Source organism: Amblyomma maculatum, chromosome 5 (assembly GCF_055883805.1).
Source record: "Amblyomma maculatum isolate TAMU_Amacu chromosome 5, ASM5588380v1, whole genome shotgun sequence".
NCBI lineage: Eukaryota > Metazoa > Arthropoda > Arachnida > Ixodida > Ixodidae > Amblyomma > Amblyomma maculatum.
In genome coordinates, this window is record NC_139348.1 from 109,425,343 (window position 1) to 109,450,781 (window position 25,439).

General features: G+C 44.5%; 3 protein-coding genes across 3 annotated transcripts in view; 1 reads left to right on the forward strand and 2 right to left on the reverse strand.

The window, feature by feature from the left end:
• Positions 1-1,090: 1,090 nt before the first annotated feature.
• On the reverse strand, positions 1,091-8,534 carry LOC146189214 (etoposide-induced protein 2.4-like). Its single transcript, XM_084604117.1, has 2 exons — positions 7,285-8,534; positions 1,091-4,987 (listed from the first exon to the last, which is right to left on the reverse strand). Exons 1-2 carry the CDS (start codon positions 8,202-8,204, stop codon positions 4,789-4,791), a joined length of 1,119 nt encoding a protein of 372 aa, XP_084460243.1. The 5' UTR covers positions 8,205-8,534; the 3' UTR covers positions 1,091-4,788.
• Positions 8,535-8,720: 186 nt separating this feature from the next.
• Sgsh (N-sulfoglucosamine sulfohydrolase) lies at positions 8,721-16,293 on the forward strand. Its single transcript, XM_084604118.1, has 6 exons — positions 8,721-8,992; positions 10,088-10,354; positions 11,792-11,942; positions 12,199-12,437; positions 14,541-14,716; positions 15,660-16,293. Exons 1-6 carry the CDS (start codon positions 8,896-8,898, stop codon positions 16,278-16,280), a joined length of 1,551 nt encoding a protein of 516 aa, XP_084460244.1. The 5' UTR covers positions 8,721-8,895; the 3' UTR covers positions 16,281-16,293.
• A 1,598-nt stretch (positions 16,294-17,891) lies between these two features.
• The window catches only part of LOC146189216 ((E3-independent) E2 ubiquitin-conjugating enzyme), a 40,450-nt gene continuing 32,902 nt past the window's right edge, over positions 17,892-25,439 (reverse strand). Inside the window, exons 23-26 of the mRNA XM_084604120.1 lie at positions 21,995-22,074; positions 21,643-21,749; positions 20,404-20,650; positions 17,892-19,056 (exon numbers count right to left, since the gene is read on the reverse strand). Of these exons, the coding sequence (XP_084460246.1) occupies positions 20,496-20,650; positions 21,643-21,749; positions 21,995-22,074 (342 nt within the window). The 3' untranslated portion in view covers positions 17,892-19,056; positions 20,404-20,495. The remainder of the gene's footprint in view (positions 19,057-20,403; positions 20,651-21,642; positions 21,750-21,994; positions 22,075-25,439) is intronic.

Sequence of the window (25,439 nt, forward strand, 5' to 3'; positions counted from 1 at the left end):
TAGACTGTGAAACGTATATAGTTTGAAAAGTCACGTGAGGCTTTTCCAACAGCAGCTGCTTGATATTTCAAAACAATGAAATAATGAGAAAGACGAAAATATTTTGCCCTTGTTGAGCCAAGGCTATCACTCTCTTTCAAGCCCCCAGTTCTGTCATTTTTCCCTTCAAGAATACTGTTCCACTTTCTCTCCCGCTAGCTGCACTGTACGCACATACTGCTGTTTTTCTGAGAGCTTGCGGCCCAATTAGCGATCGCTTCCAAACATTGCCGAACATCTGCGAATAGCTGTAAAGTGATATTGCGGTATTTAGAAATTCGTGCGAGGATAGTGGGGAGTCTGAACGCAGTTTGACTTCGCTAACCAACACAGTGGCAGGCAAAAGCATCAAAATCTTGACTGTCCATCCACATTTAAGATTTTCCGACCTGATATTGAAGGAGGGCCACAGAAATTTCGAATGTAGGTTGTCGGTTATGACTCATCCCATGCACTACCCAGTAGTGTCACCTGCAAACTATCATCTGGTAGAGGCATGCTTGTGAGGAGGACCATGATATGGTGTTCAATCTGGCAGTAACGAGGTAGATATAATGCTCTGCTTCATACACGAACGCTCCTGCATGCACCTCTGACTGAAAGTTGGGAGCCCGAATTCGCAGCTTTTGTCAACTCGGTTACCCAATGACGACGCACAACTTTATAAACACCCTCGTGAGCTTTCGCATTTAAATTTCAGGGGGCAGCCCAGCCCTTCCCCCTCTCCTCCCCTTTCCACGTGTCTGCTGGCTACCATCGCCAGTACACCTACTCAATCACTGTAATGACTACTAACCAAAGACTGCTATTACACCATGCATGGCGCAAAATTCTGCACATTTATTTATATCCTAGGGAAAAGTGTTTATACAAGGCCAAGGTTGATGCCGTCACTCATTAAAAACTATGCAACACCACCTGCATCACAACACCTGAAGCAAAATCGCAAAAGTACACAGCATTGAAAGAAACAAAAGTACCATCAGACAAAGGACACGCATAATACACAGCCAGGGTTAACCAGGCTGCTTAAATCAGGTATGTACATGCATTTGATTCTTGCTTAAAAAAAAAAAATCATGCCAGCAAAGGCAAGGATCAGTCCTATATATACACGCTGCTTTACAAGATCACAGATTCAGTACTTAAATAATACCACCAGCACCAATACAAACACGCACACATTGTAATTTGAACGTCTGTCCAACAGTCGACAAGCACTGCCTTGCACACTTTACACACTGCACAGTCCAGGCTTCTTGTCTCCCAGAAATAAATTCTAATAAACCTTCTGTGGTGTGACCCTGACTAAACACCCTTCAAGGCTTTTATCCTGACTGAATGGGAGTGCTTACCACAAGATAGGTTGACTGGGGAACCATATTATCGCTTCTATATGTCACAAAAACTTGCTTTTCTGTCAATTTGTGTAAAAGCCCCATTGCTCTGTCTTTTCTGTAGTAAGACACTGGGGTGCACTGGAGTCCCACTGATTTCATCAGGCAAACCCCATCATATTCACACAGTTATAATGCAGAAATGAGGACACAGGGATTCACCCATAAAGCATTTGCAGCCTGCTGGAGCACTGTTTGTGGCCAATATGAGGCAAGCAGTACACATTAAGAGGCCAGTGTTAGGCATTGTTTAGGAGCAAAGCAGTAAGTACCATACGTTGACTAAAGGCACAATGCAAGGACACGTGAACAACAATGCAACGGTGCACGAATACACATTGTCCTATTTGAAGAAAATAAAAGTATGTGTGTCACCACAAGTTGTCTAATACTCAGCTACACGAGTGTCCACTGGCAATGACAACACAATTTCTCAGTGTTGTCCTAAACAGACTACGGTGATTGATGTTTTTTTTTTAATGCATCAAATACACAAAATATGCATTAATGCATTTGTGCCCATTAAGCATTTATTTAGCATGCATTAAATGGCATTTCCTTAAACGGAGACGGAGAAGTATGACTTTTCTTAGGAAAGCATCTGCAAATGCACATCTGGTAGTGGAGTCAAGATGGGTAAGGCTCCTCTATTAAAAAATAGAGGAGCCTTAAAGATAGGGGTCTGGAGGCCTCCCCCTGATGGCCTCAAAGTGCAGCACCAAGTTATACAATAAATCATTTTCACAATCAGACTCTGTAGGTGTAGGTCCTAGCGGTAATACTACAACAGTGTGGTGAGGTAAACACACTAGCAGCCATTGTTGAGACAAATACTGTCGCATGCCAATGCAGATGACATTTCCGTATCTGGGGACGACATATCACACTACTATGCCAAGGTTCTGTGTCCACTGCAGTTCATGTAGACAGTGTAGACAGATGACAACTGCTGCCGCACATTCGACATGCTAGTTGCCAAGTGACCCTTTTTTTGGTATAGCTCCCTTTATCATCCGGACTGTCAGTTGCTGCTACTGGCCAATAAACTGTGAAAAATTTTGCTAATTTTTCAAATCCAATTTACATAAACACGACAGATTGAATGGCTGGCAGCTAAAATTCTATTTATACTGCTTAGGAAAAAAAGACAAACTGCTCCCAGCATAAACAATGGTGCTGACTAGCGCTACCACCCCCCGAAGAAGGCTTATTTTGTTTTCCTTAATAAACAACCCAGTTAAATATCTATGGGAAAAGGTTGGAAGCCTACGAAACCAGAGATCGCTAGAACACGTGAACCACTGTGGCAGCAAATTTACCGGCTTAAGTACAGTTTATATTCTTGACACCAATACCAAGCCTTGGTATGGAACACCATGTGCGGCTTAAGGTCCTAAAGCCTCATGCAGATGATGAGACAGCATATTGGTTAACATTAGCACTGACCACCAGCAACTGTTAGCATGCACTGACATTTGCATTGTTACACTTTATCCTCCCTAAAATGCAACTGTTGTTGGTTGAATCCAATCCAGCGACTGTGCTTTTGGCAACACAATGTCCTGGGCATTGCGCTTCAGTGGCAGGTAATACCACGATTTGGGAATGTGCTGAGAGCACAAGAAAGCCAGACAGAACTACTACAGTTACATAATTCACTACATGATAATCCTTCAAATCTAAAACCAGGCTAAAAATGCACAAATCTCAGTGCATACTGTGATATAAAGAAAGCTCTTGCACAGCCAAAAGCCAGGCGAATAAGACTGCGTGCTATAAGCCCAACCAGAGACAGTAAAACCCGACCGTGTCAAATAATGAAGGTATGTGGTCCCATGTTCATGCTACGATACTTATAAGTAGCCTGGCATGCCTGTCTATAATAGACCTTTCAAGAACACCATGGGGTGTTTAAATACCTGCTATCCAGCATCAAAAATAGACTGTGAAGCACTAGAGGAGCACTCACAGTAGCCCAAATAAAAAAAGGGAAGCTCTACCACAGCATGCAATACAAATATTAAGGAAAAAAAAAAAAATTTACAACGTCCCAGCCTGTGTTACCGGGTATGGAGGGCTTAGCATGCAGATCACTGTTACTGATCACTGGCATGGGATTAAAAGTGCGATGGCACACAGTTGGAGCACACAACTTCAACCATATTGGTCACTACTGTACGCAAATAACGGAATTTTTTCTTCTAGTCAACTGAGTAATTTGGCAGTGGCAAAACTTCAAACTGGCACATTGCGGAGTGTCCCAGAGAGTGTCAAGTACTCTTGCCAAACATGCAACACAAAGGCTTTTCAGAGTCGAATAAATTTTTTTTAATCACATAGCATAGCTGGTAGCCCTTAGTAGCAAGAGGACTTGATGGTGAAGGCAGCCATCTGACACCTTTAAAGTGAAAGCTACCAGTTTTCAAGAAGCTGCAATCGTAACATTAGCCAGTTTTAAAAAAATTGAAAGAACAGAAGTGAAAACCTAAGCATTCATAAAGTGCTCGAGCACCACGCTTGGGCATTTTCTGGGAACTCTACAATTTCCAGCTAAAATAATTCTCAGTTGTACTACAATGCCTGAAAAAAAAAAAAAAATATTGATTTTAATTACTGAAGTAGCAGTAAACAAAAGTACTCGACTTGCTCTTTTGTAGGGAGTTCATCAATATGGTTGAAGTTACATGTCCGTACTACTAAGTACCAGAAGCAAGGGTGGGATGCTTTCAAATGTGGCCGACAATTCAAGCCCTAAGAACCTTGACACAAAAAGAAAACAAGAGCGCTAAGGCGCCACACTTTATATCAATAAAAGCATGTCTTTATTGTAATCATGTGGTCATCCACATTATAGGTAATCTATGCTCATCACTCTTCATGACTTGCATGCAAATGCTGTCACGTGGAGAGAAACTAGCACCTGTTTTCACAGTCGATAGTCAACTAAAGAATGCCAGTACTGATGAAACAACATCTTTAAGAGAATTAAAATACACGTTGGCATATCTCTTTCTTTTCATTTAGAAACGCAAGTTGAGCCATGATAACTATAATATGGTGCATCAAGGAGCGCTCAAAATTTTGAGCTATGCGCTAATAAAAGGATAACCACAAAGCCCCAAAGCAGGACTGGTCGATCGCATGGTGGCCAAAACCGCTGAGTGCTCAACAACGATGGCCACTACTATTTGACGGCGCTGCTTCACCAATGACCACAGTGCTTTTGCACACACTCATCTTTGTGAAGGGTTGCCGCATCTGTGCGAGAAGCTCTTGCCAAGCTTAGATAGCACAAGTGCTCCAGTGCCGAGGAAAGCCAAGCAGTGAGTAAGGCATGGTGCAGCTCGTTCCATCAGCTAGTAGGAACTGTCCTGTGGCGCGATGTACGCGGCGATGAAGAGTGCCTTCGGTGCTCTCGACTGACAGACCGCCTCTGTGGCGTGGCCATGGGACGAACAGGTCGAACGGGCTTGACTGCACAGTTTGCCGTGAGCCAGTAAAAGACGGCGTTGGAGACCCAGATGGATGGAGAAAACAACTTGAGGGGGAACCTGGAAACACGAGAGAACAGGTGTATGTTCACTTCCCCATCTGTATGTTCACTTCCCCAAAAGGAAGAGTGGGCATTAAAATCACCAACTATTACATATGGCTCTGGCAATCGTTCAGTAAGGTTTTCTAAACCATGTGAATGGTAACTCCAAGGTGTGGTCGGATGTACAAGGAGCATATTGTCATTGTTTTATGACTAATTATATTTACAGCTGTTGACTCAAAGTATGTTTTAAGTGGTATTTCTCTGGCAGGGATGTCGGGTCGTGTTGCTACTGCAACATCTGACAATCTGCCAGTCTGCACTCAATCTTTTCGAAGAATGTTATATTTTTGAAGACATAGACCTTTGCATCGGGCGAGGAGGATGTCAAATTGCCTCCTTTCCGAGCTGCTGCAAGGCGGTTCTGCTGCTGCTTCCACCGTGCTGACGTCACGCGCATACAACAGCCCAGCGAGAAATATGATGACGCCCAGGAGGCCCTCATTGCAAAAGTGTACTGGTGTGCTGTGGCCCAAGGTTTAATTCTTTAAGGCACAAAGCTGTGGGTACCATTGTTTTAAAGATATCTATTATGTCTGCATAATTGGTGTAATTGTCTACAATTCCTCTGCTCTGTTAACAATGACGACAGAGATGCAAATGCGATGGATGAGATGCAGCAATAGTCTAGCAACGCTTGTTTCTGAACTAGTTGGTTCATACTTTCAAAGTGGAATATTTCTAGTGCAACACATACGGGGCACCAGACAGGCGTGAACTCACAACTGTTTATTCGGGAAGAAAGTGCGTACATAAACACACTTGTATAATCATTCGTCATATCACTTCTGTAATCTTTCATCATATCGCAGGCTTGTAACCTTACACAAACAATGTTCTTTTCCCCTTCAGGCACACAGAAGTATTGCTGATACAGATATCAGACTTTTTTCTGAGGTAAAAGTTCGCATGCCAGAGTTTCACGACTTCTAATATCTATTTTGATCAGCTTAGGTTTCCATTTAACATATACAGCAGAAAAAAGATCTGATGCAGTATGTTTCCACTCACTCTAAAACTGTGAAGAGGCAATAGCAAACCTATGCCTTTCATTGGCCCTAAACAAGTCCTGCACTCATACGGTACAGTATCTGCAAGCAGACTGAGAGACTAAGGAAAGCAGGCTATCCGCTGCAGGTCATTGTGTCAATTACTGAGTCCTTGCTGAAGAAAGTAAAGTGGAACACCTGAGCAGAAAAATGAAGTGGCGCTGACAGAAGTGCCTTATGTGCATCGAATGTCGCGCAACATAAAAAAGTTGCAAATAAGCACAAAGTACCGGTTGTATTCTCAGCCCTCCTAAACCTTGCGAAACTATGTCCCCGCATAATGGATGCAAAAGAAAACAATGTTGGATGCAGGAAACGCTATGCAATGCCTAAGTGAAGTGTGCCAGCAGGGTTGTATATGAAATTCCACTTTCTTATGGTAAAGTATACATAGGACAAACGAGCAAATGCGTTAATGAGAGGGCATGGCAACACAAACCATCAATTAAGAACAATGCGTGCCTGCATCTGTCAAAACATTGTAAAAAACGCAAATGCAAACCTAAGCTGACCAAAATAAATATATTAGGAAGAAGTCGTGACACACTGGAAAAATGTTTGATATCTGTATCAGCGATACTTGTGTGTGCCTGAAGGGGACAGAACTCTTCTTGGCGACACATGTGCAAGATTACAAGCCTGTGATATGACGAAGGATCACAAAAGTGTATATGTAGGCGCTTTCTTCCTGAATAAACAGTTCTGAGTTAGCGCCTGTCTGGTCACCGTATGTGCTCCGCTAGAAACATTCCACTTTGAAAGCAAGTCTAGTTCCACACAAATGAGCAGAGCACATAACAGTGCATAAGTAAACAAAAAAAATGTGAAAGAAAATGAAATGACAGGGAAGTGCCTGTTCTTCAACTGCACAAGATGTAGTACTCAAGAGAGCAGCTCTATGTCTCGATGTCCCTATATCATTAGGTGCAGTTGTCCAACATTTCCGACAGTCATGCAAGCATAGTAGTGCGTTTGGCTAGAGTGCCAAGTTTTGACCAGGGCGGCAACTGCACGATGCTAACTCGGCCCACTGGTTGAAAGATTGCTCAGCGCGATCAGTAAACGTGGTCAAAGAGATAAACCCGTTTCAAGGTCACACACTGAACCTTTTCCCCAGAATGGTTGCACGGGCGCGAAAATTTTCATTTATGCAAACAGCTTTGCAACAAAACAGGCTAACACACGACAAGCATGCGTCTCTTACCGAGCTGTACCAGTCATCGGCGTCGCTCCGTAGGCGCTCAGCATAAACAGGGGAAAGAGGACCGAAAAGATGCAGCCGCTGATGAAGTAAGAGGACGGCCACGACGTCACCATGGCCAGGGGCATGCCGAAGCCCATAAAGTATGGCCAGTTGTCCTCAATAAATGACAGCCTACGGTGCAGCTCCCAGCCACGGTTGAACCAGGGGTACTCGAACGAATACAACGAGTACAGCAGGCTCAGGTGCACTAGGTACACTATCTCGCCGATTTTGCCTATGGGGAGCATGCCGATGATGACAGCTTGAAGCAGGAACAAAGTCTGCACCATGACGCTGAACAAGACGTCCGCCAGGACGCGACTCAGGCCCGGCGAGGCAGCTTGCCGACCGCCTGTGGTGTAGCGGAAGGCGATGTCGGCGATGTCTTGGAACCACAAACAGTTCACCACCTTGCTCAGCGCGAACAGTGGAAGCACCCACAGAGCCTGAAACGTGTAGACGAGTAGCGGCTGCAGCCACGTCCAGATGCCATGCGCCGCCGAGCTGTGGTGATCGCCGAACAGCAAGCCGATGAGGATCTGGACGCACGGCAGCACCAGGAAGTTGAAAGCGACGATGCTCATACCGAACACGCCGCCGTTCAAGAGATTGCACTGGAAGATGCGGTACACAAGACCAGGTTCTTCGCGGCCGCTGTTCCTCGTCGATGGTGGTTGGGCCGACGGCGCACCGAAGGCCGCCGCTTGAGCAGCAGCCCTGCGTAGTGCAAGCGCCGTGGTCGGTGCCGATGACGCAGCGGCAGCTTTGGCCGCCGCTCTTTTCCTCTGTTCGGCGTCCAGGCTCCTCACGATGCTCGTGCCCACGACGGAATCATAGGCGCCGCGCAGAGCACCCACGGAAGCGCCCCTGAAATCCTCCATCGCTCACTTTCTTGAAAGCCCCTACTCGTAAAAAACTTCGGTGAAAAAAGTACAATGAAAGCCGCACCACACTGATACACTGAACCAATCTGCCTTTCAGCTACACTCTTCAAAGGACATTATTACTATTATCGTCGTCCTGCACATTCGCACACAGCCGACACTCGGCGCAAGCACATTTAGGAGAGTTTGAAATAAAATTTGCGCTGTTAACAGCGCCCACACACCACACAAAAATCACAATCACGCTCACACACACACGCACACACACCACTCAGTCCTCAGTTGCCAGGGCCTGCGGCTGACTTTGCACTGTGTTTTGCTCGCAGCTCGTTTATAATTGATGTAGATGGCGCTGCAAAAAAAAATCTCTCTTTCCCTTTTTCTCGCTCTTCCATCAATCCCTCGTTTCGCTTTTTTTTTTTATTGCGCGCTCGCATGCTTGCCTTTTTTGCGTTTATTTAATTGTTGTCCTTTTTTTTTTTTTTTTTACTTAGGTTACGTGTAGAAACGTTTTGGAAGAGTCATCAATAAACTCGCCGAGTAAATCAGGAACCGAAACCACTGATTGGTTTTCGCACAACTGTGTGTAATCGTTTTATCTGCTCGTTTGGGAGAGGTTTCTGATAAGAAAGATAAAGGAAAAAAAACTGCCAGCCTTTCTTGCGTTAGTAGCTGAACACAAAGCGAAATGAACGGTCGAACCAGTCGAACTGTCCTGCTGGGTTCAACTTTGGCCGCGTTGTTTTGCGTGGTCAGCGGTCACAAAAACGTCCTCATCATCCTAGGTAAGATATATAAGGCGATACTGTATTTTTCTTTCGATAAGACTTTCGTTTGTTTGTTTTTGTAACATAGCCAATGACATAGCTGAGTATTGCTTTTCGGAAACGCGCGCGACTTTATGAACTTTATGAAGCAACATGTGGGAAGACGAGCGCGCATGGCGGGATACATTAAATGACCTAAATGCGAAGTTTCCGAGTTTGTTCCGTAAGCGAGCTTTAGAGTTCTGAGAGTTGCTTTCTATTTTGCATATTCAATCCCAGCCATGCAGTGACGAGCTCTGATTCAGACCTCGTGCAGCAGAACACGATATTTCTGCATGTGCGCTGAACCACATACAGCAAGTTTGTTGACGCAGCTTGCACTATTTCCGGTTCTGGGCCGTATCCCCGTAGCATCATGGTCCATAGTAGTTCAGCGGCGTGGACTCTAGATAGCAATGAGCCCACGTGCGTTTTTAATGAGTGATGAAATTTATCTTGATTAGTTCCGGTATCGGTTGCACTACCATATGTTTCAGCCTATTTCGACACTCCATAAAAGCTCTTGATGCGGAGCGGATTGCTTCACGAAACCGCTTATCTGATTCACGTGCTTAATTGTTTCCGGCCGGCCGCAACTGCTTCTGCTGGTATGGCCCTTGGTGGACAGATATTGCAGCCCGGGCTAATCCCGATTTTAAAAGCCACCCTCGAAGGCAAAATCTATTACTGGAATAAAATTTCTTTGTTCCTCTCTCTCTGCCACCTAAAATAATGTTGAGGTGGCCGTCTGCTTCATATATGGCAAAAATATAAAGCTCGAGTCGCTTGGGTAAAAATGACTCAAGATATATGCAAGATTGTATAGAGTAGCATAATTTTTCTGTGCATCACATCAAAAGGTTTTCATCCCAGGCAAAATTTCAGACCAATTAATTTAGCCCAATTAACCATATAGGTTTAAAAATCATATTTTTCTCAGGAACAGCTCCCACCCTTGTATACTCGTCAATTGACGTCAGATTAAGTAATCACCACATGCAGTTACGGATATTTAGCATATATATTAATTTCAAATATTTGCCCTTCAACATACTGCACATCTGTCATGCGTAGCTGATGATGGTGGCTTCGAAACGGGCGTGTACAACAACACTGTTTGCAAGACCCCAAACCTTGTCAAGCTAGCCAGAAAAGGCACCGTCTTCCGAAAAGCATTCACGGCAGTGAGCAGCTGTTCACCCAGCCGGTCTTGCCTGCTGACCGGCCTGCCAACACACCAGAATGGTATGTACGGCCTTCATCAGGACGTGCATGGTTTCCAGTCATTCCAAGAAGTCAAGTCGCTGTCCTTGCTGCTCTCGCAACATGGCATTCGAACCGGTGAGGACAATTCTGTCAACCTTTTTGTAAAAATACCAATCTTTATAATCTCTCTGTCTGTACCAGTTTATGCACCTTATGTAACTATATCGCTTCTGTCTTTACTGCGCTTAACAGTGCTAACCCCCATGATAAAAGGTCACAGGTAGAAAAGTGATGAACTCATGTTTGGGGAACAATAATTAGCTATTCTTACTGTTGGGCAGAGCACTATTTATTCTTCTTTCTTTATGGACACACTAAATTTTTGTCATTATACAGACAGTTTCAGAGGGTGATCTCCATATGCACCTGCTTGCTGTTCTGAAGGCACCCCTTAATTCGTAACAATTAATTTGTTGCACAGACTACAAGCACTATATACTGCTTCTCCTCTACTCCCCCACAAGGTCTAGAAATTTAGACCCCCTCCTCCTCTCTTCAACAGCTCTAATTCCAATTACTGGGGCAACTCTATAGCTTAATTGTTCCAAGAATTGGTGATGTATAAGCACTTTTGCGTTCAGAAGGGAGCATGTAGTTAGAGTGACTCACTAAGTAAAAAATAGTGACAGCATTTGCTTCTTATCTGCAAAAAATATTTTCACCAGCGTAAAATGCGGGTACGTTAGAGCAACGCTGAGGCCAAGTACACTTCCAACTAAATACATGTATACTACCTACATACTGCAATAAAGTGCATCATTCAAGGCGTGAACACTAAGAGTCTACACCGCACAGATAAAGGAACAAATTGTACTGCACCAAAATATATGCAACAAACACTAGCTCAAAAGCTTTTCATATACTATCAGAAACACACAGGGACAGGTTCACAGCAGAACAAGAGAGCTACAATTAAGCGTTGATGAAGGTTGTCACCAAGACAGCTATAAACTTCTGCATAACTAACTCCGCTTTTGTCATACTTCAGTCAACCAGTTTCTTTTCTTTCTGGTTTGAGGTAACAGTACTTGTGTTGGTTTATTTTTTCAAGCACACAAAACGTGCCATGTCAACATTGCTATTTGACAAAGGTTGGACATAATTGTATAGGGCTACAGTTAACATATATCAACTTTCTGCAATTACAAAGTGACATGCGAAGTAATACAGAGTGTCACCATTATTTAATGTCGAAGAAGTTGCTATTTAAGATGACCACTGCACCCCGAAAATTGATGTTCTTTGCTGTTTGGTGCTTAATTCAAGAAGTTGATACTTTCAGAATGAAAATGTATTGTTTTAACCTTCTACTTACAATTTTATGTGTTTCAATCACTATTGTGTACAAAGAAGTGAATTCTTTTCAAGACTTTGAGGAAAAACATTCATTTGGCACTCCCTTGATTTTTTTAGTTTGGTTTATAGGTTTTAACGTTCCAAAGCAACTCAGGCTGTGGGATGTCTTAGAGGAGGGTTCCGGAAGGAGTTTATCTGCAACGTTACATCTTTCAGGCATTATTGGAAAGAAGCATGTTGGCCCTGAAGAGGTGTATCCTTTTGATTTTGCACACACTGAAGAAAACAATTCGATCCTGCAAGTCGGACGGAACATCACCAAGATCAGGCACCTTGTGCGCCGCTTCCTTTCCGCCAACGACACAAGGTAAAATATGAACAACAAAGACCCCTGCTTGAATTTTTAGTGTACATGGCAGTTAAATGTGCACCTAATTGTAGTTTTGTAAGAAGAGACACACTTTTAGATGTCACAGCTGCACTAGAGGAGTACCCTGGATTAATTTCGACTCCCTAGAGTTCTTAATGCTGAAATTATTGTAGCATTGTATGTAGTTGCTGAAAGAGAGAGCACAGTCTTGACCGCCAACAACAGTGGTGATCTGGTAAATTGTTTTTCGCAGGCCATTTTTCCTGTACGTTGCTTTCCATGACCCCCATCGTTGCGGCCACACCCATCCACAGTACGGTGCATTCTGCGAAAAATTTGGAGATGGCACCCCAGGAATGGGGCTCATCCCAGACTGGACGCCTCAGCATTACGACCCCGGTCAGGTCATTGTTCCCCCGTTTGTCCCAGACACGCCAGCAGCACGAGAAGACATTGCTGCTCAGTACACGACTGTAGGACGACTGGATCAAGGCATGCAGTCTCTACATTGCTTCTTACAGTTAACAGTATTCAAGCCGATCTCATGCTGCAGATAGAGTAAGCTTGCGCCAATAACGAGTGCTTCAATGAACTAGAGCAGGCGTTCCTACACTGGGTTCCTTGGAGTGTTTTTAGACTACCCACAACGCCTAATGCCGTCAATGCCTTACCTTCACGTGCCTTTTTTTAAGGTAATCATATTTAATGGACTATTTTAACATGCACTCAGCACATTTTGAAAGCTCTTGAGTTTTCCCATGGTTAGGAATGTTGGAAGCCTCTTATTCAAAGCATCGCAATAGAGATCCAATACCATTTGAAAATAACAAAGCTTAAGATTTGCACGGTTACATGACTGCAGCGGTCAGAATAAATGTTAGTTTTTATTACTGTTTTATCACGAAGCTTCCAAGGTACTGCCTGCGGCTAACTTTAAATTGAATCAAGCTTGGTTGTTGCCGGGATTCGAGCCTGTTATCTTAGAGGACATGCTGCAGCATATTAAGTAGAGTGCACACCTGCTTTCTGCAGACAAGGTGTCTTACAGCGCATAGTTTGGTGAAACCACTTGTGAGTTCAGATCGTGATCTGATCTGAGTATGAGCCCACATGATCTGATTTATGAATGAGATCATAATCTGGGTCATGTGTGATTCATGAGCCCGGGCTCAGACTCAGATCATGGACTGTGTTTTCGTGATGTGCACCAACCTACCTAAAGCTAATTAATTACCTTGGTCATGCCCACTTGTGCTTTAAGAAAAAAAAAAATTGCTCAGCTCAGTGGGTGAGTGCGACCAAATGACTCTTAAAATGAGTTAGTGGGTCCAGATGAATTGAGAGTCGAAATGAGTGAGTCGAGGCGAGTCATGAGTCAAGGCAAGCGAGTCCAGATGAGCTGTAAGCCAAAATGAGTGAGTGAACCCAGAGCAAGTTGAAGTGAGTTGAGAGTCTCAATTAGTGGTTGACTTTAGATAAACTGCAAGTTAGGGTGAACTGTATCTAAATGAGTTTCATGAGATCAGTGAGCCTGAGCTTGTGTCAGTCTGGATTTCAGTGAGCCCGCAAGCTGACCAAAATTTTAAGAGTCTGAGTGAGCAGTTGCGATATTGCCAAAGTATGGCCACACCATGGTCTAGACCAAAGTTCAGATCATGATGTTTTTTCGTGATAGTGTGCACCTGTCTACCTAAAGCTAATTAATCACCTTAATTATGACATTAATTAATTACTTTAATTTCTTGCATCGTGAGTATGGTGTAGTAGTCTCCAAAGAAATGGCTTTGTGCAGGGCCACAAAAAGACTTAAGCAGCCACTTAGTATATGATAGTGCTGCAATACCCAAAATGGATTCAGAGCCATTAGTGTCTTTTTCTCACTGGCAAGAGCCTGCTCCTTGTGCTTTGCCAGCCGACAGGCGCAGAAGAAAGACTCCTCAATGCAAACTGAGCTAGCACTGGAATGAGCATCCAGTGAGTGCACAAATTTACAAATCCCATAACTAGCTTTGTGGGTGAAGAAGAATTCTGTGTAATTGTGACCAATGTCATTATGGACATGAGGTGCTGTTGAAAATAAGAGCAAATGCCGTCTTGCATTGATCTGGCACAGGCGCACTCAAACCTAAGTCAGTTTGCTTTCAGTAGTGGTAATGGACAAGCAGCAGGGAGTTGGATTAGTTTTCTGACTACAGGGCCCGTATTCAAAGTTTGTGTCGTTATCGAAGTGTCGCTATTTCACGTGACTTCGAGTCATCCGATTGGTCGAAACGCCGGAATCAGGTGTCGCCACTACGGAACCAGAAGAGGCGGCAACATCATGTTCTGGCGTTTCCACCAAACAAATGACTCGAGGTCAGGGAGATGGCGACCACCCTGTCCAAGGTTTTTAAGATAATATGCACCAATTTACAGACTGTGCATAGCATAATTCATGTGTTGATTGCAATGATAAGCTGGCAACAATCCATGTTGAAGCACAATGCAAACCCATGCTCTATTCTAACTCACCTATCCCCCTTCATACTGAACATTTTTTTACACACACGCGCTCAAACACGAGTGAAAAATTGAGATTTTTTCCGCGTGATGCAGGAGTCGGCCTTGTACTGTCAGAGCTGGAAACCGCAGGACTGAGTGATAACACGCTCGTTATCTACTCCTCTGACAATGGAATTCCGTTTCCCAACGGGCGGACAAACTCATACGAACCTGGCATCCAAGAACCTATGATCATCCATGACCCAACGCAACCAAGCTCTGCTGGCAAGGTGATATTCTAACCACGAGTAGTAGCTGCTGTATACATAGTCTATGCAGCCTGATGCAAACGTTTTATATACAAGTTTAAGCTATTCGTGGCACATCAATATCCCAGGAGTAACTCGGAACAAAAGTTATGTAAGCCTGTCTGTACAGCATGATGAAAGAGGAATAGAATGTTATGAGCACAATTTGTCCTTAGAAATGTTTATGTAGTTAAATCTTAGTATGTCCTGCAGACATGTAACGACGTTACAGCTTTGATAGCATTTCACTGCAAGTAAAAATGAAAGAAGCACTTGTAGGCGATCCTTTTATTTTTATGGTCTAATTATGACGTGCTTCCCAATGCCAGTGCTGCCATGTAGAAAAGGAAAGATAAGATTCTCTGAAGGAGTAGGCGACATCAAATTTTGGCAGTGCAATTTTTTATTTATAATTACGTAAAAAACTGGTATTCATCATAAGGTGTTGATCTATGACTACTAAATTATATATAAATGAATTTATTTTGTCTCGCTTTTTCGTTCCAACAGCTAACTGCTAGTATGAAGTCAAAGTTCAGTGTAGATCACAAGAGTAAAAAAGGAAAAGATATAATCAATACTTAATTCACTGTCATTTTGTCACTTGAGGCAGGTTGGCTTAGTCGTAGAAAATTATAACAATGAATGAGCTCTATTACCGTTTTATCCATCGTACAGTTCTGGCAAAGCAGCACAAGAGAGAAATTACTTGTAGGCAGAAACCATGTCTTGCACATCATTATGAAGAAATACGGAACTGCCAGTTAACTTTATCCTAAAATGTAGCTCAGTGAAGGTAGCCTTCTTGCAATTATGAGAGGATCACAAAATGAAATATTACAGCCATTGCTACCACTAATTCTTTAAATCCAGAGGGAAAAAAAAAAGTTCCATTCTGAAATAACAATTTTTCACTACCACGCAGCAATCCGATGCCCTCCTCAGCCTCCTGGATATTGTGCCAACGGTCCTAGACTGGTTCGCCATCCCTGTGCCTCAGTACACCATATTCAAGAAGCCAGTCCTATTCACCGGGTCCTCGATACTACCACTGCTCGCCGCTGAAGGGGCAACAAAGTCGTCGGAGCGAGAATTCATCTACGCCAGCCATAGCTTGCACGAAATCACCATGTACTACCCCATGAGAGTAATTCGTTCTGCTGGCTTCAAGCTTGTCCACAACCTCAACTACAAGATGCCGTTCCCCATCGACCAGGATTTCTACGTATCGCCAACATTCCAAGACTTGCTCAACAGAACGGAACATAAACAAGAGCTGCACTGGACCAAGACACTCGACAGTTACTATTACAGGGACGAATGGGAGATGTACGATTTGGACAAGGATCCAAACGAGCTTTCCAACCTCGCTCAAAATGCAAGCTATGCTTCTGTGTTGTCCCACCTTAAGCAGGCACTGTTCAAGTGGCAGCAGACTACCAACGATCCGTGGATCTGTGCCCCACACTCAGTTTTGGAAGATTCTGGGCCGTTTAAGCAGGACCCCAAATGCCTTCCTTTATACAATGACCGGCAAAGTAAATAAACTGCCACTTGATCTTGGTGTTAAAACCAAGGACGAGTGTTTAAATTAGAAAGTGGTTACTGCAGACTTAACACTTAAATGTAGCTCACTTTGCTAAATTCAATTAAGAAGGGGATGAAATGAAGAATGAAAAGGTAAGTAAAGAAAAACAAACCATACTAGAAATGATTTCTGCAGACTCAAAACACTTGGATCCAGCATACAGCTGTTAAACCTGGATCTGTAATTAAAAATTTTCTTCGTTAAATGCAGTTTTCATATGAAGACTCAAAAGAACAATGCATAACACAAACCAGAAAGGAGCACAAATATTAATAAGTGTAAGCATGTGCACATTTCTCGTAGTTCCAGCATACCCACTACTTATCAGATTAACAATGTTTCTCTTGAGACTGTGTACTCTTACAAGTATCTAGGTATTTACGTTTCTTCTAACCTATCTTGGAAACCCCACGTTGACTATATTGTAAATAACGCAAACCGCATGCTAGGGTGCCTTCGGAGAAATTTCTCTTGTTCATCCAGTTCTTTAAAATTATTGCTTTACAAAACTCTGGTACGCTCCAAATTAGAATATTCTGCATCTGTGTGGAGCCCTGGCATTGATTCACTCGTTTCCGATTTGGAAGCTGTGCAGAACCGCGCCTGTCGCTTCATACTGTCAAACTATCACCGAACAAGTAGTGTAACTGCCATGAAATCAAGTTTGTCCCTTCCACTTCTATCTCACCGCAGATCAGTAGCATCATTATCCCTTTTTCATAAAATTTACCACAACAGCTACCTGAAAGAAAGATTACTAACAAGACCATCTTACATATCAGCGCGCATTGATCACCGCCATAAAGTTGGGGTTCCATCTAGTCACACAAAATGTTTCCATGACTCATTCATACCTAGAACTTGTGTCAGTTGGAATCACCTTCCCCATGATATCGCATGTATAACAGATAACGACGCATTTCGGAAAGCCATTGTTTTTCTTTGAATGTATATTGCTTGTTACTGTGTTGTTTGCCCTTTACTTCCTGACAGTTTTTACTTATCCCCACTGCATTGTGAAGTTTTTTTTTCCTTGTTCTTTTTGCGCATGTTTTTTATGTACTTGTAATGTATTTTCTTCTGTAACTTTGCTGTACGTACATCCTTATACTTTTATGTATCCCTCTCCCCTCTGTAATGCCTCCGGGCCCTGAGGGTAAATAAATAAATAAATAAATATAGACGAAATCACCTGGCAAATGTCGAACAGCTAAAAATGATGAACTCAATATTATGAACGCGTTACCTGACCACGATATGCTATGCAGACTATGTATTGGCTTCTTCTGTGTTAGTTTAAATGGCCGAGCCAAACGAGTTTACCAATATAGACCTCGAATAGCCACAAATTAAATGCCTACTACTTTCAATGAGCGAATGAAGTTGACACAGCATGCTCTAGAGCATTGCTGCAGAACTGCGATTTCATAATACCGAAGGGATTCCACTCAATAGAGGTTTGTTATCTCCAGGTTGAATTGCATTGACAAAGTTTGCAATCTAACAATTAGTAGGCCATAAGAGAGAGTGGGTTAGAGAGTGTCGAGTAATGAATAAAAAGGCCACAACTTTAATGTATCAATCAAGGAATTTTAATATTTCTAGGTTCATAACTTAACCCCATGGAATTGGACAAGCTTCGCCAAGCTTTGGCAGGTGCTACCAATGCACAGGCAGCCACAGTCGTTGGCTGCACCTCCACACCGTGTGCCGCTTTCTCCCTTCTCTCCTTTGCTCTCTCCTCTATCTTGTTCTCGTCTCAACAGTTCCAACGGCGGCCAGTTGACCGTCTTCCGCCGAAAGTGTCATCACACAAACGATGCACGTAGCTTGCCGCTCCGCCTCCCTCGATGCACCACCGACACACACACAACCGCATTTCCTTATGAACCGAGAAGAGGACTGTTCGCTTTAAGTTGGGTCGAGTGCTCCACAACAACATCGAGTGCCCCACAACAGCATCGAGTGTCTTGAAAAAAGTCCACGCCTATTGCACATCGCACACTGGGGAGGTGACTCTAGTTGTGTGGCGTTGAAGAGCACTCTGCCAAGCTGGACGCTGACAGACGTGCTTCAGACAGTTGGCGCGAAAGAGATCACTCAAGGCTGCAATGCACCGTCGTTCGATCCAAGAGGCTTGACGGGAGGGAAGAAAAATAAAGGTCAACAGGGGTAAGGAGTAAAGGTGAAAGTGTCAGCGTTGGACTAAACCACCTATGGAAGAAAGTTTGACGGCTCTGGCCTAAACACACCGAGACTAGCTGTACTTTCAAAGACTGGCGGCAAAAAGCGGTCGTCGTCGGCTTCAGCTCTCATTGCAAGCTGCCGAGATATTACAGGCATGGCAAGAGAGCTTCCACGAGGCTTCTAGTAGCTGTCTTAATGTGGAGAGAGCTGTGCTTTTGGACAAGAGGTGACGCTAGGGAAAAAAAAAGTTGGCAAGGAGCCTGGCTCCATTGTGACAACTGGTACATGTTGCATGAAGCAGCTTGTGTAAGAGGAAGCCCTACTGGCAAAGACTCTCACCCTGTAGTTTAAAGGGGGGAAGAGAGAGCTAATAGTTTCTAGGGTAAAAAAGGATAGAGAGAGAAAGGAAAGGAGGGAGGAGTGATAGCAATAAAAAAAAAATGAGGAGTGTCCATTCTTGAAGTGGAGGTGCCAGTCTCATACGTTGTTCAAGTGTTCTTCTTGCAGCCTTGTCTTGCAAAAACAGTTCCAACAGTGCTCAATTTTTCTGGAAATATAGAAAAAGAAATTCTGTTGCAGGACAATGTGGCAAAAAGTGAACACGGGAAACATAGCGACAGGGCACAACGCATAGTAACCAATAAATCCAGGCTTTAATTTCAGATTCTATGGTCTCTTCGAATTCAAGGCTACTATAAAGAAAAAATATCGGCCATCTTTTCTCTTTCAAAATGAGCTATTGGGCTTTGTCTTAAACAATAGTTCTATCTTCTTTTTTAACAAGCAAAAGTAAGTATTAGGCCCTATGTTGCTGTGTGGCATAAGTACACTGAAATCTTGTAGACATGGTCCCGGTTAAGAGATTTTCCTAGCATAATTCTTTTTTTCTTTTATTCCTTGCCAATGTCCTACAGAAGCAATGCGGTTATTCGCACATTGGTCTGGACAATGCGATCACAAAAATACTGTCAAGATGAAATGGTAAAGGGGTATTTATATACAATGCAGACGGGAGGGGAACAAGGTGACGCCTACTAGCTCCAAAACACCACCGCTCCTTCCTTCTCTTCTGCTACACAATACCTCGTCGTAAGGTGTTGTCGTCGTGCGTTACAATATATAAAAAATTCACATGATGTTGGATTTCTCTCTAAGAGGCGGCAAAAAAGTGCTAGCGGGAGCTATAGAAGCCACATTAACAGTGACATGTGATGCTCGTGGCCTATGTTTCGGAACTGTTCGTTGGAGTAACTTAAGTTGTTAAAATTTACTTATTTTCTAAAAAAAAAATTTTGTAGCAGGTTCCTTAGTTCCACGCCGTTACTGCTGGTTAACGAGTGGCGCTCTCAGCGAAACATGCAAGGAGTCAAATTTTAGGCACTCTACGCAGCTTCGTTGCTCTTGGGGAGCTAAAGGATAAAACTGACTCTCTTCTAAGCACGTTAATAAAAACATAACTTCCATGCAAAGTACGTCTTCATTTGCAACGTCTGGGGCCCGCTTCAGATAATTTCAGTTTTGGTTTTAATTTCAAACGCCCGTGAAAAATGGATCAGCGACGTTTCACTGCCCTCTATTATACTGCGTTCTGTTATATACACAGAATGTTTAATCTGGAAACGAAGTGCCTTATCTAAACTGTGTCACATCCGACAGCATTTTCAAATCCACCGCAATCACTTATGTGGTAAAGAACGGCACTTAGGGCAAGTCTCGGCTACTGCATGTCAACATGCAGTTCCCATTTTCTCTCACACTAATCCATCAAATGCTTGCTAAGAAACTATCAAAGGCCTTTTAAAAAAACCTGTCCACTGACAAGTACACGTCCTGTGAGGCAGGACACAGTGGGCTGACCCATCAAATATGGAGTGACGGTGGGTCAGACACTTACACAATGTACACAAGCTAGCCCTCGAAGAATTTAAAAAAAAAAAGAAAAAGAGAAGCAGAAAGTAGAGAGGAGGCAACAAGGGCTTGGCTTGGCTACTGCCCGCCCTCGGCCAGGCAGCCGAGTCCATGGGCCCTCAGGATTTCCTTGAAAGTGGTCAGCGCCTTGCGCAGGGTCAAACAGAAACCCCGTGAGGCCGGGAGCAGCGGAAAGTCCGGGAATGCACTGCTGCCACCGACACCATAGTCACCTGAAAGAAAATATGACGGCAGGGATTTAAAACTAGTTCGCTCGCACTGACTGAACGCTCTCGGCCGATACACGTGCCCAGACTCTTGACAAAATGGCACGGGTTGCCCTCAACTTGCAGTGTAGTTTGGGGGGCACACCCAAATTGAGACACCTTCCACGCTTCTCTCTACAAAACCTATTCTTTCGTGGCCTCGCAACTAGGATATATATATATATGGTACAAAGTGCGCTGTGTGGTAATGATTCGCAGTTAGTAGTGGCGAAACTCTGCAGTTGGTAGTTGTGAAACCGTTAAATGCGGACAGCTAAATGTTACCACAAACCAAAAGCTTTGCGTATACCTAACAGCTGCTAAATACATGCTTTCCCTTTCCCTGGCCACTCGGTATGCAGCGCTCGGAAGCAGGTGTGGACAGTCAAACAAAACCTGTGCAAACTGCCTTTAGGCCCTGAGGCAATTAACGACATTATAAGAAAAAAAGGGCGATTGAAAACATATAGTGCAAAACGATTTGCTCAATTAGGTGAAAATTCAGTGGTTAGAGTAGCCTGTTCATGCAAAAGATAACGCAGGGCCAAACACAACTGTACGTTAACGGTGTGAATGAAGTTTAATGGGTGAACTGTGTAAGCCTGCATTCGGCTGCACCCAACGTTTTTCTGCAGAGGTTAGCTGAAGGAAAACATAAAGGTAAATAAACAAAGACAAACTTTTTGTAACTTTTCTTAAAACTTTCAAAAATTTCACATCCCGTTGAACCTGCGAAACTCATTTCAAATAAACAGCAAATAAATGAGCAGGCAGGATTAATCTGAATCTGTAATGGGCAACCTTTGAACCATTGTTAACAGCGGAGAATGCGCTGATGGCCATGTCACACAGCGCCACCCTCAGTGAAGAGAACTCCAAATGGTGCTAGTTCAAAGACAGAGGTCACCGATATGTCACGCAAATCAGAAACAAGCTTGGCAGCCAAGCGCGCCACTGACCTTTCTCAGCAAAGGCTTTTAGAGTTTCTGGAGTGGCTGCGGAATCTGGAGAGGTCTGGTGCCAGGCATCGGACAGCCTGAGCCAGCTCTCGAGCCGATTCACAAACCTAAGGGGACATGGAAAGGATGAAGACCAGGTGAAGAGCTGCACGACAAAAGTTTCTGGAGAGTTCACGCGAGCCAACATCACCCCCCCCCCCCAAGCATTCAAAGCCCTTCGCACAAAATCGAATAGTACTCTCAATTCCCCCCCTTTTTACACTCGCTAAATTCATGTTTTGGTTTCCAAAGCCATTTAAGTGCGATGAAATTGCACACGATTACTCTAGCATGCAGCGGCCCTATGCCTTACCTATCTGCATTGTCTCTGAAGTGTTGTTCGATCTCATCCTTGAAAACTTCAGGCGTATTCTGGATCATACGTCCCATTGACTGTAAAACAAGGAGCCAACAAAGAGGTCGACTTCAGCGAGAGTCGATGACCATCTTTCACAATCATGCCAACTGTCCACAGCCATTCCGTAGAATGAGTTAGGTAAAGTAATTCTGTTACAGCATGATGGGACTGCACGCTCTTCTATCAAGAGCACAACATTACATAGTCATCACAACCATCATGCTTACTGCCCGATTACAGGAAAATATGTTCCATGCTGCAATCGCATTTGCAGTTTAAGACACTTTAGTAATCGTTCCTACTTTGCTGTTCCGATATATGCTCAGAGATCAATGTACTGAATCAGTGTAGAGATCAATTTACTGAATCAATGTAATTTATGCTGACTGGAAATGCCAGAATACTTTGATATTCCGAGAATTTCATTCCTGTGGCCATATTGTAACAGTACGGAAGAAGATGAAGTTTAGAAGACAAGTGAAGGAGAAAGACGTTGAAAAAGGACTCTCGTGCCGGACGCGCTGCCGTTGACCAGCTGAGCTCCCTACCCTACCCTCCCTACCCCACCACCAACGCAGGAAAACTAGCCAGCGCGGCCAATGGAGGTGAGGTCGCTGGACAATGTGCGCTGCTACCTATTATTCCTCCGTCTGTGTTCATGTTAAAGAACAAGGTCAATGTGATTGTTGATGGTTTGCCAACGATGGCGTTGGTAGACACTGGTGCTACAGTTTCAGTAATGAGTTTAAATTTTAAGAACCTTTTGAAGAACAAAGTTATGTTTGTTTGGGACAAAACTTCAAATTTTTATGGAGTAAGTGGAGAGTTATTGTATCCGGTTGGGGTATGCAGCGTTAAAGTTTCCTTGGGGGGCACAGTGTTTCCGGCGGAGTTTGCAGTACTGCCCCGATCTACACATGACGTAATCTTGGGAATTGACTTCCTGCGTATGTGCGGCGCTACAGTTGACTGTCGAACGGGAGAGCTAAGTGTTAGTGGTTCTCTTCCTCGTGAACTTTTGGAAGAGACATCAAATTATGAAGACGTTTTGTGTGTGTGTGATGAAGTCGTCATACCGCCACATTCAGCAGTGTGTGTCCAGGTGTCCTGCTCCCGTGCTATTAACGACTCTTTTGAGGCTACTGTGGCGCCTCTTAATTTACAGTGCGTAAAGAAAAATGCGTTAGTGCCGCATTGTTTGGTTCGCGTGAAAGAGGGCCGTACCGGACTGTGGACTATAAATTGCTCATCGGAACCAGTTGTTTTTCCAGCGGGTTCCAAACTAGCTTCATGTAGCGCAACTCTCCCGAATTGTGTAGCTGTCGTTACTCCTTCCCTAGACAACCCCGCTACTAACTCACCTGCTGACGAAAAGCTTCTTCCGATGATCAGCGCATCTTTGAACACCTCACAACGACAGATATTGAAGAACCTCTTGTCCCAGCACCTATCCGTCTTTGATTTCACGCAGTCCAACGGCTCGCAACGTTTTCCGCTGTCGCGCGCACGCCACAGGATTGACACGGGATCTGCCCATCCGATCCGTCAAAAGCCGTACCGTGTGTCACCATCAGAGCGTAAGATCATCACCGAGCAAGTCCAAGACATGTTGAACAGGGGCGTAATACAGGAATCCTCCAGTCCTTGGGCTGCTCCCGTGATATTGGTGAAGAAAAAAGACGGAACATGGAGGTTCTGCATTGACTATCGTCGCCTCAACTCCATCACTAAAAAGGATGTGTATCCTCTACCACGCATCGACGATGCCATAGACTGCCTTTTTTCCGCGTCTTATTTCTCTTCAGTTGATTTGCGATCGGGTTATTGGCAGATTCCGATGGATCCTGCTGACAAGGAAAAAACTGCATTTGTTACCCCGGACGGCCTATTTGAATTTAACGTGATGCCCTTCGGCCTATGTAATGCGCCGGCCACATTTGAAAGATTTATGGACACAATACTTCGTGGCCTCAAGTGGGAAATCTGCATGTGCTATTTAGACGATGTTGTTATTTTTGGCCGGACTTTTACTGAACATAACACGCGACTCGCTGTTGTGTTAGATTGCCTACAGAAGGCTGGCCTTGTCCTGAATTCTAAAAAGTGCCGTTTTGGTGAACGTCAAGCGCTGGTACTCGGGCATCTCGTCGACCGCGATGGAGTTCGGCCAGATCCACAGAAGACTGCAGCAGTTGCAGCATTTCAACGACCACAGACTCAAAAGGAGCTCCGCAGTTTTCTGGGCCTGTGTTCCTACTTTCGACGATTCATTCCAAGGTTTGCCGACGTCGCCTACCCTCTGACATCCCTTCTACAAAAGGACGTCCCTTTCGACTGGACCTCAGATTGCGACGCGTCTTTCCGCCAACTAAAGTTTCTGCTAACGTCACATCCCATACTACGGCACTTCAACCCCTCCGCTCCGACTGAAGTCCACACTGATGCAAGTGGGATTGGTGTTGGCGCTGTGCTTGTGCAACGTTCGACAACAGGCGAGCATGTAATTGCGTATGCAAGCCGTTCCCTCAGCAAACCTGAGCGTAACTACACTGTTACGGAGCAGGAGTGTCTCGCTGTAGTTTTCGCTGTTCAGCGGTTTCGGTGCTACCTATATGGACGCCATTTCACGGTTGTGACGGACCATCATGCCCTGTGTTGGCTTGTCAACCTTCGTGATCCATCTGGTCGTCTGGCACGCTGGGCCCTTCGTCTGCAAGAGTACGACTTCACTGTTTCGTACAAGAGTGGCCGCAAACACGCCGATGCAGACTGTCTTTCACGCCTTCCTCTTCCTACGACCGAATGTGACTCTGGTGATTTCGATCATTACATCGCCTCCGTCGTGCCCGAGTTTCCCGACGCCTCGGCTCTGCGGACTGCGCAAGAGACTGACATAAGCCTCGAGCCCCTGCTTGCGGAGGCGCGGGATTCCACTGCTTCCAGCCCATTTTGTCTCCGTGATGGCCTTTTGTACAAAAAGGCTTACTCAAGCACCGGTACGAACTTTCTGCTTGTGGTTCCCGAGTGCTACCGCTCGTGCATCTTACGCGCCATGCACGACGACCCCACTTCCGGTCACCTGGGCTCTGTAAGAACGCTTCATCGTGCCCGCGACCGGTTTTATTGGCCAAAGATGCGCCAGACAACTGAGCGATATGTGGCGAGCTGCACTGAGTGCCAACGACACAAACGCCCTACGTCCACGCCACAGGGCCTGCTGCATCCTGTGACTCCACCACGTGGCGCATTTGAGAAAATCGGAATCGACCTTATGGGTCCCTTCCCGAAGTCATCCGACGGAAATCGTTGGATCGTGGTTTGTGCCGACTACCTCACCCGCTACTGCGAAACGGCAGCTCTTCCTTCAGCCACCGCTCACCACGTGTCCCTGTTCTTGCTC